This window comes from Clarias gariepinus, chromosome 11, assembly GCF_024256425.1.
Source record: "Clarias gariepinus isolate MV-2021 ecotype Netherlands chromosome 11, CGAR_prim_01v2, whole genome shotgun sequence".
Taxonomy (NCBI): Eukaryota; Metazoa; Chordata; class Actinopteri; order Siluriformes; family Clariidae; genus Clarias; species Clarias gariepinus.
The window spans coordinates 14912674-14926746 of NC_071110.1; the positions used below are offsets into that span (position 1 = coordinate 14912674).

General features: G+C 35.3%; 1 protein-coding gene across 1 annotated transcript in view; it reads left to right on the forward strand.

Moving 5' to 3' along the window:
• The window catches only part of pgm2l1 (phosphoglucomutase 2-like 1), a 30867-nt gene extending 16798 nt beyond the window's left edge, over nucleotides 1-14069 (forward strand). Inside the window, exons 5-15 of the mRNA XM_053507189.1 lie at nucleotides 1384-1468; nucleotides 1562-1645; nucleotides 3325-3518; nucleotides 3599-3788; nucleotides 5725-5822; nucleotides 7103-7283; nucleotides 7777-7870; nucleotides 9711-9840; nucleotides 10149-10338; nucleotides 11334-11467; nucleotides 11680-14069. Of these exons, the coding sequence (XP_053363164.1) occupies nucleotides 1384-1468; nucleotides 1562-1645; nucleotides 3325-3518; nucleotides 3599-3788; nucleotides 5725-5822; nucleotides 7103-7283; nucleotides 7777-7870; nucleotides 9711-9840; nucleotides 10149-10338; nucleotides 11334-11467; nucleotides 11680-11782 (1483 nt within the window). The 3' untranslated portion in view covers nucleotides 11783-14069. The remainder of the gene's footprint in view (nucleotides 1-1383; nucleotides 1469-1561; nucleotides 1646-3324; nucleotides 3519-3598; nucleotides 3789-5724; nucleotides 5823-7102; nucleotides 7284-7776; nucleotides 7871-9710; nucleotides 9841-10148; nucleotides 10339-11333; nucleotides 11468-11679) is intronic.
• Nucleotides 14070-14073: the final 4 nt, after the last annotated feature.

Below are 14073 nucleotides of genomic sequence, written 5' to 3' on the forward strand. Positions count from 1 at the left end.
TGAAAAAACTAAAGTCTTAAAAGTGTTTGATGAACATTATACAAAAGTTAGTTCTCCCCAAGCATTCTCATTGGATGAGAGCCATTCCATGAGTGATGATAATACAATAATAACATTGGGACGTTTAATTATATGCACTGTATCACACTGCATCACAGGTGTTCTGAAACAATCAATTACGCTAGCTGTCAGTTGCAGCATGGGTAAAAGCAGGTCGGTATTGAGGAAAGTGCCTGCCAAGCCCACATTCAAAACCAGTCACAGAAGCACTTTTAGCGAAAAAATACATCCAATTATGGTATATCATATAAAAAAAAACATTTTGTCTGCAAAAAAATTGCTTCTGAGTTGGTTAGAGCACCTCTAAAACATCTTTGCCTTTTGCAGTATTTATGGCTACAAGGCAAACCAGTTTCTAACACAAGGTTAAATCACAAATTGCTTTCGCCTCGATCAACGACCCTACTTGGTGTGTGGAGCCAGAGATTGTACACTCTAGAGCACTAGCTTTTCATGTAACACTATTTGAGATTTAACCCAAAAACCCAGGAGTCAACATAGCTGATATTAGCGGAATAAGTGAAAAATAAAGAGAAACAAGATTTTTAGGACTGTCCACTACCTTGATGTTTTTTATCGTCACTTTTTTGCCACATAGTAACAGTAAGAATTTAAAACTACTTTTACCCCAGTTAATTACACTAACAGTCAGTTGCCATCTCTGCTAGTTGCAGTTAGCTAGTTTTGCTAGTCATGGAAGTACATGTATTTAATGAGCATAACTGCTTAAATAAACAAACAAATCACAGTCTGTTGATGATAAATAGTGTTTGTGGATAATCTTTTTGTCCTGTCCATCTTCTCTTTCACACACAGGTGGTGACGGTAATGCACCAACTACTCATAAACTCAAAACAAGAAAAAGTGATATTTTAGCAAAATCAAGGAATTTGTGGAAGATGCAGGTTGTTTTTGTTTTCTGCAAAACGCTGTGGTATATTTTTAAGGACTTAATTTAATGTTCATAAATTTATCTAAATAATTAAAAAATGCACATTGATTCTAAATTGAAAATTTAATAAATGAATTAACTAAAAAAAGATTGATTAAATCACTTTAATCGATTAAATTGCACCGGCCTAGTTAAGACTGCCAATAAACAAAGGTTCCATGAAAGTGACGGGTAATTTGGGGATCATTTGAATGCAGATGGATAATATGTGATGTTATCATGAAATGCACTTTGCACAATTTACAACATGGTAGTTTTCTTAATTTTGTCTGCCTTAGTTTTCTTATTTTAATGCCTTTTTGTAGGTAGTTGGTAGTTTTCTTAATTTTGTCTGCCTAAGTTTTCTTATTTTAATGCCTTTTTGTTTGTAGGCTTGCACGTTTAACTGCAGCGGTCATGCTAAGTAAGGATGTTCCAGTTTATTTATTTTCAACATATGTGCCTACACCATTTGTGGTAAGTATCTGTGGTAATAAAAAGTATTGTCTCCAGTACATAATGTGCATAGTTTACCTGTTCTGATTTACTTATTTGATGTAACCTCTATAGCCCTATGCTGTAAAGAAATACAGAACTGCTGCAGGTGTAATGATCACTGCCTCTCACAACAGAAAAGAGGATAATGGATACAAGGTAAACAGTGGTTTTTACTCAGTAAATATCAGTGACCTACTCAAACTTTTTATACACTTTCACATAAAGTAGGAAATTGCAGTTCCTTGTACATATTTATGTTATAAATACAGTGGTATGCATAAGTTTGGGCAGCCTTTTTAATCTTCATGATTTTCCTGTACATATCGTTAGTTACAATAAAAAAATTTCAGTTAAATATATTGTGTAGGAGACACACACAGTGATATTTGAGAAGTTAAACAAGGTTTATAGGATTTACAGAAAGTGTGCAATAATTGTTTAAACAAAATTAGGCAGGTGCATAAATTTGGGCACCACAAAAAAGAAATAAACTCGAAAGATTAGTACATCCTCCTTTTGCAAAAATAACAGCCTCTAAATGCTTCCTTATAGTTTCAAATTAGAGTCTGGATTTTGGTTAAAGGTATTTTGGGCCATTTCTCTTTACAAAACATCACTAGTTCATTTAGGTTTGATGGCTTCCGAGCATGGACAGCTCTCTCTTACTCACACCAAAGATTTTCAATTATATTCAGGTCTGGGGACTGGGATAGCTATTCCAGAACATTGTAGTTATTCCTCTGCATGAATGCCCTAGTAGATTTTGAGCAGTGTTTAGGGTCGTTGTCTTGGTGAAAGATCCAGCCCCGGCGCAGCTCTAGCTTTGTCACTGATCCCTTTACATTGGTCTCCAGAATCTGCTGATATTGAGTGGAATCCATGCGTCCCTCAACTTTGACAAGATTCCCTGTCCCTGCACTGGCCACACAGCCCCACAGCATGATGTTATCACCACCATATTTTACTGTAGGTAGCAGGTGTTTTTATTGGAACGCTGTGTTCTTTTTTTTTTCTCCATGCAAAACGCCCTTTGTTATGCCCAAATAACTAAATTTTAGTTTCATCAGTTCACAGCACCTTATTTCAAAATGAAGCTGGCTTGTCCAAATGTGCTTTTAGCAAGGCTTCCTCTGCATCACTCTTGCATACAGCATCTCCTTGTGTAAAGTTTGCCGAATAGTTGAACGATGCACAGTGACTCCGTCTGCAACAAGATGATGTTGTAGGTCCTTGGTGCTGGTCTGTGGGTTGACTCTGACTGTTCTCACCAGTCGTCACTTCTGTTTATCCGAGATTTTTCTTGGTCTGCCACTTGGAGCCTTAACTTAAACTGTGCCTGTAGTCTTCCATTTCCTCAATATGTGTCTAACTGTGGAAACAGACAGCTGAAATCTCTGAGACAGCTTTCTGTATTTTTCCCCTAAACCATGATGGTAAACAATCTTTTTCACGTCATTTGAGAGTTGTTTTGAGACCCCCATGTTGCTACTCCCCAGAGAATATTCAAAGAGGTGGGAAACTTACAATTGCCCCCCTTAAATACTCCCTCTAATAATTTTAATTCTAAGGTTTTGGAATCAATAAAATGGAGACAGTGCCCAAATTTATGCACCTGCCTAATTTTGTTAAAAAAATATTGCACACTTTCTGTAAATCCTATAAACTTTGTTTCGCTTCTCAAATATCACTGTGTGTCTCCTATATGATATATTTATCTTAACAACTAACGATTTATACAGGAAAATCCTAAAGATTAACAAGGCTGCCCAAACTTGTGCATTTCACTGTATATACCAGTGTCTGACATGTTTTTAAAAACTCTATTCTATTTACAGGTATACTGGGACAATGGTGCTCAGATTTCTTCTCCACATGATAAGGAGATCCTACATTGTATAGAACAAAATGCAGAGCCTTGGGCTGAGTCTTGGAATGAAGACTTGGTTGAGAGCAGCTCATTAAGGATTGACCCACTAAAAGACATTTGCTGCTGGTATATGGAGGAACTGAGTAGTCTCTGCTTCCACAGGTACTGTATAACACCGGTGATGAAAAAGGAATTTATTGTCTAGTATGTGGTTATTTTAAGATTTAACTTTTTTATTCTAGAGAGCTCAACACACAGTCTCCTTTGAACTTTGTCCATTCATCCTTTCATGGAGTTGGACATGATTATGTCCAGAAGGCTTTTCAGGCATTCGGCTTTCCACCTCCAATCCCAGTACCAGAACAGATGAGTCCAGATCCAAACTTTTCCACTGTCAGCTGCCCTAACCCCGAAGAGGGAGAGTCTGTTTTGGTGAGAACATGAGACCAAGATGGGATAAAAGTTAGGACTATCAAGTCTGTTAATAACAAAATGTTAGTGTTTCAGCAAATAAAATGTGTTTTGAAGCATGGATTTTCAACATACAGTACAGCTCCAAGTATAGGTTTTAACATCTGTAAAATCTCCAGTCCATGCAGCCTGTAAAACTAAGAAAAAGTGGTAGTGTAGTGGTTCACAAGAAGTCAATGACAATTAAATCTACTTAAATATATATATATATCCACAAACCGAGCAATAAGAGAAAAACAGAAGAGCCGGGCAGTACTAAAAGCATTTGCTAAAATCGCAATACTATCTGCAACCAGAAAATCAGAAAACCCATGTGATTATTCTGAAAAATCATTGTTAACATATTGTTTTTTGTCCTGGTATCTATTTTTTGCTATACTAACATATTCTAATGTTTTTAAATAATAAAACATAAAAAGCATAGCAAAATCTGAATTTCTTAATGTGTACTACAATGTTTTATGGCTAAAACCATATGGCTACTCTGTTTAGCATTACCAAATTTTATATTTATTGCATCAGCTTTAATCAGCTGATTAGCTTTAATGTTATTTGTGATATCTTATTATTGTTTAGGTGGGAACCCACGTACACCTTTACCTGGCTTTCTGTACAGCAGAACTCTCTGCCTAACTTTTTAATACAAGGAAATAAAATTTTATAAGGTTAATATCTCTCTCTTTCTCTCTCTCTCTCTCTCTCTCATCACCTGTACCGCTTTATCCTGTATACAGGGTCACGGGGGCCTGGAGCCTATCCCAGGAGACTTAGGGCACGAGACAGGTACACCCTGGATAGGGTGCCAATCCATTACGGGGCAAACACATACACACACATTCACACATTACTGGCAATTTGGGAACACCAATTAGCTTAATCTGCATGTCTTTGGACTGTGGGAGGAAATCAGAATACCTGGAGGAAACCCACCAAGCATGGAAAAAACATGCAAACTCCATGCACACAGAGGTGGGAATCGAATTTCGGACCTTGGAGGTGCAAGGTGACAGTGCCAACCACTAAGCCACTGTGCTGCCAGGATAAATATCTTGCACCTTATTTACACTAAGTTGTACATCTTTTGTTGTCAGCCAAAAACACTCCCTATTCAGTAATCGGAGAATGAATCACAGATGAGAAACCGAAAAAGTAGATTGGATGAAGATGTCTTTTTGTCTTAAAACAACTCCAGCTAATTACAATTCATATTATGTTAGCGGTGTTATTTTAGTGGTGAAAATATTAACTCGTCAGTAAAAATATGCAATTTATTCGATTTTCTGATTATTTGTTTAATATCTGTGTAATATTTGTTTATATTAATCAAGTAGCTTATTAAAAGATTTTTTTTTTATAGTAGATTTTTTTAATCCGGCACATAACTGTTCATAACATCGCTTTAACTCAACATTTTGATTTCACTTATAGTGCAGGTTAAACTTCAGGCAGATATGTACAGTAAGTACTGCAAAAGTTTCAAAAAACTCAGTGGTTGATTTAAGATGCACCCACAGTTTGATGCATGCGCAGCACTCTGTCAAAACTTGCGCGTTTCTAATTTAAGCACATAACTCCTCATAATGTCACCTCTATTCAACATTTTGATTTAATTTATATTGTCAGTTTAACATCAGGAAAGTACTGCCAAGGTGAATTAAATTCTGTCCAGCCAATTTTGCTTAATGTTGTGACAAAATTTGGCTGGATAGACATACAGACAGACATACAGACCAAAAATTTGAGACTGGTTTCGGGTCCTCCAATGTATGAAACGTAAAGATATAATTGAAAAAGTGATTTCTGACCAACGTACAGACAAAACCTTTCTTTTATTTACTTTATATAGATAGCACAATGCCCTTTTGAAATAATTCACAGTCTTATTTGATCCTTGCAGGAGCTGTCACTTCGCCTTGCTGAGAAAGAAGGAGCCAGGATTGTGCTGGCCACAGACCCTGATGCTGATCGCCTGGCTGTTGCAGAGCAGTGTGACAAGTCAGGTTTTTTTTTATGCATTTAATAATCAGTTAATTAGAATATCATCAATAATAAATCAAAAAATTAAGAGCATGAAAATGTACAACACTCAATACTTGATTGGGGCTCCCTTTGGTTGAATTACTGCAGCAATGTGGCATCTCATGGAGGTGATCAGTCTGTGGCACTGCTGAGGTGTTATGGAAGCCCAGGTTCCTCTGATAGCAGCCCTTAGCCTTTCTGCGTTGTTGCGTCTGGTGTCTCGCATCATACTCTTCAGAATACCATATAGATTCTCTATGGGGTTTAGGTCAGGCGAGTTTGCTGGCCAATCAAGCACAGTGATACCATGGTTCTACTATTAGTAGTTTTGGCATTGTGGGCAGGGGCCAGGTCTTGCTGGAAAATGAAATTAGCATTTCCATAAAGCTGGTCAGCAGGGAAGCATGAAGTGCTCTAAATCTTCCTGGGAGACAGCTGTGCTGACCTTGGACCTGATAAAACACATTGGATCAACACCAGCAGATGATATGTTTCCCCAAACCACCACTGACTGTGCAACTTTTACCTGAAGACCTGAAGCAATTTGGATTCTTTGCCTCTCCTCTCTTCCTCCAGACTCCAGGGGACCTTGATTTCTAAATTAAATGCAAAATTTACTTACATCTAAAAAGAGACTTTGAATGCATGTGTTAAAACATCCATTCAAATTAACTAAATGAATCAAGAAAATCATTCAGGATATCAATTTGGAAAGCCTAAAGACAAGACCATTACTAAGGTCAGGTACTTATGTAGGATCAGGAGGCCTAGTTGCCAGTCAGAATTCTGTTTTTCTCAAAGGTGTCCAGTAGGATTGAGGTAAAGGCTTGATGCAGACTTGAATTCTTCCACTCAACCTTGCCAAACCATGTTTTTATAAAACACTCTTTGTGCTGCTGGAAATTGAATCCTTCATCATACTAAGACAATCTGTACAAATGCGTGCTTCTACTTTTGGGCATAAAATGTACTTACTATTGATTGTCATGCTAGTTAAAGTTTAATTATCACAAAAATAAGGAAATACAAATCTATGCATTGAATAAACTCATTCTGTGTCCAAATTTAAACTCAATTAAACTATTTCCATAAACTTTGAATCTTATCTTCTTCTTCCCAAATAACTAAAGGAATTTTAAGACCAGTGGAGAAGATGGCAAATGTCTAATTATTAAATCATGAAACAAACATTTCATATTATTGACATTATAATGATATAATAATAATAATAACAACAACAATTTATTTGTTACCAGATGTGGCTGGAAGGTTTTTACTGGGAATGAGCTGGCTGCTTTGCTGGGCTGGTGGATGCTGCTAAACTGGAAGGAGTCTCACACACATCCAGCTGAAATTGAGAGTGTGTATATGCTGGCTACAGCAGTTTCCTCCAAAATCCTCAAGACCATGGCACAGATTGAGGGCTTCAATTTTGAGGTCAGTAAAAATCTTAAAGGGGACTCGTCAGTGAGAATCCCTCACTTTTTTTTTTTTTTTTTTTTTTTTAATCTGTATCATAGGTGTCTTCTACAGCTGAGACGTCTTACCTTTGATGTATGTATATTTGATATAAATTTCTTCTGCAAAGTCATGCTTGGAGCTTTACTCAAAATCTCATCTGCTTTATTGTATTATTCGGCATATCACTGTTTACTTCTGTGTTAGTGTTAGGCAAACAAATTATCTGCAGTTATGTAACTACAATTACCATTGTACAGTCAGTTCCAACAGTCCAGTTCCAGTTCCCTTGGTAAAGTTATAATAAGGTAACGAGCTGTAAGAGAAATAAAATCTTTTGTTGCAATGCATTTATTTTAAAACAATTAGAAATACTTGATTTTATTCATATTTGTAAAATTTCCACTTTTGTCAATTGAAAGGCTGCCTGTGTCCTGTTCCATTTGTCCTGTTTGACGTTTCACCATCTCAGGAAACACTACCAGGCTTCAAATGGATCGGAAATCGAATTGATAAGTTAGCAAAATCGGGAAAGGAAGTCATTTTTTCGTTTGAGGAGTCCATTGGTAAGTAGACCTTTTACATTTTAAATGAATACCCATGTAGCCTGAAGCATACAATATTTCTGTCAATGATATAATTAATTTACTATTATTAATTGTAACAATATTCTGCTTTCTCAGCTTAATTTTAGAAGAATATAAGTTAAACTTTTTGATTCTTTTACATATATTGAACATGAACAAACTCTATTTACATTTTAAGTTTGCAAAATCAGATGTGTTTTTCCTGTGAGCATACAATTGCCTTTTAATGTGTTAGTTACCATTAATACCTGCAGTTCTATATTACATCTGCAATTTAGTTGGTTCTGATATCAGTTACTCAGACAATTTTTGAGACATTTAATTGCACAAGATGATCTAAATGATGAAATGTAAAATCGTTTAAATATTTACCATGCTGATCTTTTAATTATTTGTGTATTTTTCTTAAATATTATTAATTATTACTGGGCATAAAACTTTTTTTAAAACTAAATGCTGCCTGCTATTTTATTATACATTAACTGGCCAAAAAAATGTCAAACACTCTTAGGATTTCATTCAGTCACCTTTAGCACACAATGTGGTGGCCAGTTCTTGTATGAAAATGATTCCTCATGTTCCCAGAATCACTCTTTTACAATTAGAGTTTCGAAATATGCCTGTGCCATCAGGAAAGAAAATTCAATTGATGTGATAACCTGGTTATTCTGTAAATTCAGGTCGTCAGCTGACTTCATGAGAAATATCCCCATTGTGGGATAAATAAAGGTATATCTTATTTTATTACCACATAACATTGCTGAGTCTAGACCTGCCCATCTGATGGGTGCAACACTTCCTGCACTTCCCTTCTTACCCTGATGCACCCATCAACCTTGGATAGGGTCAAATCTGTCTTCAGACTACATGAGCATTTCCATTGCTCCAAAGTCCCATCTTTATGCTTCTAGCAAAAAGACTGATTAGTCTCAATAAGTGTTTTTCTTATGGTTTAGTGCCAATCCTGAGTTCTTGTGTCTGTTTGTTTGTTTTGGCCAGGCAGTGTATAATTTTAGGATTATTTATTTTTATGCTGACCAATTTTTTCAGCCATACTATATAATAGTATTATTATTATTTATTTATTTTTTTGCCACATATATAACTAATATCTACCTACTTAAGATATCCTGAGGTCACTTTGGTCATTCCTTTTTTGAGTACTGACATATGCAATGTCCACTGGCATAAATGTGCACATGTTGATACATCTGCAGTATCTCTTATACTTATAGTTATAATTATACTTGTATGGTAAAGTCTCTGCTTTGACAGAACATGTAGAATTAACTACTTAGTTGCACCACTAGATGTCAGCATTAAACAACTATAATTTATTACCCAGGCGTTCATGTTTGTTTGTGTGCTGGAACATGACAAGAGCTGCTGTGGAGACACTATAATAGCTTTCCTAAAAAAAAAAAAAAAAAAACTCACTTTTATTTTTTAACAGGCCTTGTGATTTTATAATTACCGGCAAAAATGTATTCCTAGGTTGAGAATATTAGTAGTTTCATGCTGACATCTAGTGGTCCACTGAGAAACAATAATAGGTAAATATTGTGAGATGATATTGAGGTGATATTTTATCCCACTGTAAATCTAATATAGTAAATAAAATCAGAAATAAATTACATTTTCTTACCTGTGTATTACTTTTTATTCCTAAATTAAATTACTTTTATTAAAAGAAATGAAATTCTCTAATTCACTTAATACAGCAAATGTATAGTTGCATGAAATTTAAAAATAGTTGACTGTCTTTAGCTAAGGTGAATGTACTGTTGCCCGTTTAATCTGTGCTTGTGTTTGGCATCAGGCTTTCTGTGTGGGAGAATGGTCTTTGACAAGGATGGAGTTAGTGCAGCTGTAGTTGTTGCTGAGATGGCAGTGTATTTGCATACAAAAGATTTAACACTTAATGAGCAACTGCAAAACATCTATGAACTGTGAGTCTTGCTTTTTTAAATCACTCTGTATTTGAGTTAATACATTCTAATAACTCCTTTTAAGACATAGAAATTAACCCAGAATAAATAAAATGCAGTCTACCATCTTTTATCAGCATTGTTTAATCAGTCACTATATACTAATGCATGACCATAAATATAGTAATTAATTCTCTACTCTCTGAAGGCTGACATTTTGTGAGGTACTGTTTTTTGCTAATTTGGTGATATGTTGATAATATATCAAGCTGCTCATTTGTATTTACATGCAAAAGTTATGTTGTTTGTGTTTTCATTTGTTGCTCCAGTTATGGTTACCACATTTCAAGAACGTCTTATGTTATCTGTAATGACCCCCCGATCGTCAAGAGAATATTTTCTCGTCTACGCAATTTTGAAGGCGAAGGTGTTTATCCAAAGATGTGTGGGGGATATACCATTTTACACATCAGAGATGTAACTACAGGATATGACAGCAGCCAACTTAACAAAAAATGTGTATGTATTATCTATCAGTCGTTATAATGTATGATACTGTTTTTAACACTTTCAAATGAATGTGTAGAACCAGTTGCTTCTCCAAGACCATTGCTTATGTCTTTGTCTCTTGGCATTCTGTGAACACACCTGAATGCTCAAGATTAGCAAACTACCACAACTCCTGCTTTTAAAGAGGTCTGCACATTTGTTGCTGATTAAATAATTAAGGGGTAGGGATGCTCCGATCAGGGTTTTTGGGGCCTTATCAAAGAAATCAGAATCGGCTTTTAACCTCTGATCACAGGTGTATAAATGATCGGTGTGAACAGGTGTGTATTTGGCAAGCCAATCATGGCTACTCATTAATAAACAGCAATGGCAGGCATTCTTTATAAATAAATATAACAGTTTCTGCATTTTTAAGACACAGTCTATCTCTCTTATCCACAATGTATGCAGTCTTATTTATTATTTTTATGATGATGGTTTCAGTTTTTTTTTTTTTACTCGCTGCAGAGAAAGGCTTGAGCCTTTTGAAGGCTTCTGCTTTAGGTGATTGAGTAAGGGTCGACTTAATGCCATTGTGTTTAATTTATTTAAGGTTCGTTGTTACTAAGTAGCAAATAAAGTTGGTTGTGTTAAAGCATTTGGCAGATGTTGTCCCATTGCTTTAGAAAATACTTTGCATGTTGCAAATGATGTCTTTCAAAGAGACTTGGAATTATTCACAGACTTTTGACAGCAAGTTAATATGGCTGTCGATTCATGTATTTTGCATCATCACAATAGTATAGTATTTGTTATCAGACAGTTGTTTCACATATTCCATGTGTTGAAGCACTTGAGTATAAACTGATCCACTGACGGTATGTGGGGGATTTAAAAACAGCAAAGCTGTCAAGAGCATCCTGTTTCGTAGCCTGATGATGAGAGCCCCTGTGCTAGATACCAAAAATGTGTTACTGCTCAGAAAATAATAATAATAATAGAGGCGTTTGTGTACCTTTGTTTAGGTCCTACCACTCTCCAAAAGCAGTCAAATGGTCACGTTCACATTTCAGAATGGTATTGTTGCCACCCTTAGGACTAGTGGGACAGAGCCCAAAATCAAGTACTACGCAGAGTTCTGTGCACCACCTGGAAAAAGGTACATGTCTTCAAGGGTCCTCTTAGGCTGTGTACAGAACTTTATTTTATTTCATTTTAAAAAAAGAATTTAAAATAGCTTAGAATTTATTTAGATTGTACATATAAACACAGTATGTGCAGTATCATAAATTTTATTGCAGTCTAAAAGAGTACTGAAGATAAAAGATCAACTAACTAATACCAAACTAATATTTCCTGTTATTCCTACAGAGATATTTTAAGCCTTGAAGACGAATTAGCAAAGGTGATATCTGCTTTGCTGGAGGAGTATCTGGAGCCTGAAAAAAACAATCTAATCTACAGATCAGTATAGCTGTCTAACCAAAATCAATTAGCAAGGAGTCTTTGCGGGTTTGTTTAGTTTTAATATAATTTCAATGCCTGGAATGTTATCTCTTATAATAAAATGATGTACAGCTTTAATTATTTTATTCCTGCAAAGGTCTTAAGATGTTAAACATTGGTGTGAACAGTGATACCTTTTTTTCTTTTTTTACCATTATGATTTATGTATTCGGACTGCTAAAGTGTCATTAAGTTATGTTGAAATTTCATTTTTCAATAAACCATAGGGCCTTATCTATTATATATTTTTAATAATATAAATTATCATCTTTCATGTTACATTGTGTTTTTGTGGTTGTGATGATGTGACCTATTTCTTATTCACAATCTAGTGTTTCTATCACTGAAATTAAAAAGCTTTTGCACATGAGCACATTATGCCATAACTGTCCAGCATGGAACATGGGACATTATAAAATGATGCTATTATGCTCTGCTGCTTTACACACAGATTTTTTTAATGATATCAAATACATTAATCAGTTGTGGAATAATGATTTGTTTGTCAGTAATAGTTAAACAGTTTTTTAGTTAAACAGATTTTTATCTATTACTTAACAGGTTGTGTGTAAGTTTTCATTTTAAACATTATTTATTGAAGCATATTTAATTCAATTAGACACTGCATATCACTGTGTGTACCAAGGGTTTGGCATGCTAAGGACTAGAATGTGATAAACCCCAAATTATCCCAAATTCATTTGGTGATAGGGCTAGGCCAGGGAATATTTCGTAGTATTAAGTTGATTAAATATAGGATCATTATTAATTCATAAACAATGTAGATGAGGGAAGGCCCCAAAATCCTGGATGTTTTGTTTGTGGCAGATAATTGAATTAATTTTAAATTTGTTCATTATTAACAATGGTAGCCAGTTAATATGGTATTCTGAAAATGTTTGTTGACTCTGATGAAGACTCTTGCTGCTTTCAGTGTTCTGAACTTTCTTGTCTAGTGTTCAGATCGCACTACAGATGATAGGCTGAGTATTTATTTTGTGTATTTTTCAGATGGGCAGAAAGCACATTATGTTGCCTTTGTAAAGTTAAGCAAAGAACAGAATATTTTTAAATAAGATAAATCACCAAGAAATAATACTTACGGTATTATGTAATATTTTACGGATGATTAAAGATAAAATACTTATTTGTTGTGAATCTCCAAAAATATTTAATATATTGTATTTTTTTTAAGTTGCCAGTTAAAATTTTGGTTAAATTAAAGAACATGTACAAATTATACTGTAGTCAGAGTATATTTTTAACTATGTGACACAACCTTTCGAAAACATATCTACGTAAGGCAAATTACAATCATGTTCATAACTCCATGTGTAAAATTTAAATCCTCACCCCTAACGTTTAAACCACCTGCCAATATTCCTTAGATTTGCCACTTGAACAGCACTAAACCATTGAGGCATGGACTTTGGTATGGTATCTGGCAGGCCAAGCTAGTACCTTGGAGTGTTTTTCATGTTCATTTCTGATTTATATTTTGTAGATAGACGGTGCATTAGTTTGCTAAACAAGCCCACTGAGATTAAGTAAAATTGTTGCCATGAGGGGATGGTACAGTTCAAGTTTAACATCCATACAAATGTCAGGACCCAAGGTTACTCAGCAGAATGTTGCCCAGAGCATTACACTGACTACTGGCCTAATTTTTCCCAAAGTGCATCCTGGTGAATTTTACCTCAGGAAATGCGCATGCACCTGACTGACCACATGCTGAAAAAAAGTGAATAAGACTAGGCCACCTTTTTTTATTTCTCTATGCTTATGCGCACACACCTCCAGTGCTTTGGTGGGGTACAGGTGTCAGAATGGGCACTCTGACTGGTCAGCACTTCGTGTTATAGTTAGCTCTTCTATAGGATTTTGCCAGAAAGTCTTCATTTACTGCATGCATCAGTGAGCGTTGGGTGCCTATGATTTTGTTGCCAGTTCACAAGTTGTTTTTCCTTGGACCGCTTTTTTGTTATGTTTTATACACTGCATACCCGGAACACATCACAAGACCTTATGAAGATGCTATGACAAAGTTGTCTAGCCACTACAATTATCCCCTTGTTAAAGTTGTTCAGATGCTCTATCCCATTTTATTCTCACATCAGAGCTGACTGTTTACGGGCTGCCTAATATAGCCCAATCATTTATGGATCCCATTGTTATGAGATAATCGATGTTATGAACTTTACCTGTCAGTGTTTTTAATTTTATGGCTGAATGGTGCATGTGTGTGTAAACAAAGTAAAT